Genomic DNA, 320 nt, shown 5'->3' on the forward strand with positions numbered 1-320 from the left:
AGTGATCTAAATACACGGGAAGGGCTATTTCTTAAGCTCCTTGAATGCTTGGACAATGGTAGATAGTGTGGACTGGGAAAGCTCGTCACAATGATGGGAAATTGGGTGATCCCGCAAATTAAACGTCGTGTTACCAAGCAGCCTTCTCACGACTCGCTTGGATAGTACAGTAAACTTGTGAGCAACTCCGTCGGAAACGAAGCCTACAGGTGGAGCCAATCTCCAATTTGGACAGGGCCGTGCAGAACTCCCTGTGCGCCCATATTAAAGCAGTCAAATCTCGATAAAGACACAGTAGATGAGGGATACTGCCCCGAAGC

At 48.1% G+C, this 320-nt stretch overlaps 1 protein-coding gene across 1 annotated transcript in view; it reads right to left on the reverse strand.

Moving 5' to 3' along the window:
- The window catches only part of PHALS_07002 (uncharacterized protein), a gene marked incomplete at both ends in the record, with an annotated part of 528 nt that extends 265 nt beyond the window's left edge, over nucleotides 1-263 (reverse strand). Inside the window, one exon of the mRNA XM_024720396.1 lies at nucleotides 208-263. Within this exon, the coding sequence (XP_024585599.1) occupies nucleotides 208-263 (56 nt within the window). The remainder of the gene's footprint in view (nucleotides 1-207) is intronic.
- Between the last annotated feature and the right edge of the window lie 57 nt (nucleotides 264-320).

The sequence above is a fragment of the Plasmopara halstedii genome (genome assembly GCF_900000015.1).
Source record: "Plasmopara halstedii genome assembly, contig: Scaffold_3060, whole genome shotgun sequence".
NCBI lineage: Eukaryota > Oomycota > Peronosporomycetes > Peronosporales > Peronosporaceae > Plasmopara > Plasmopara halstedii.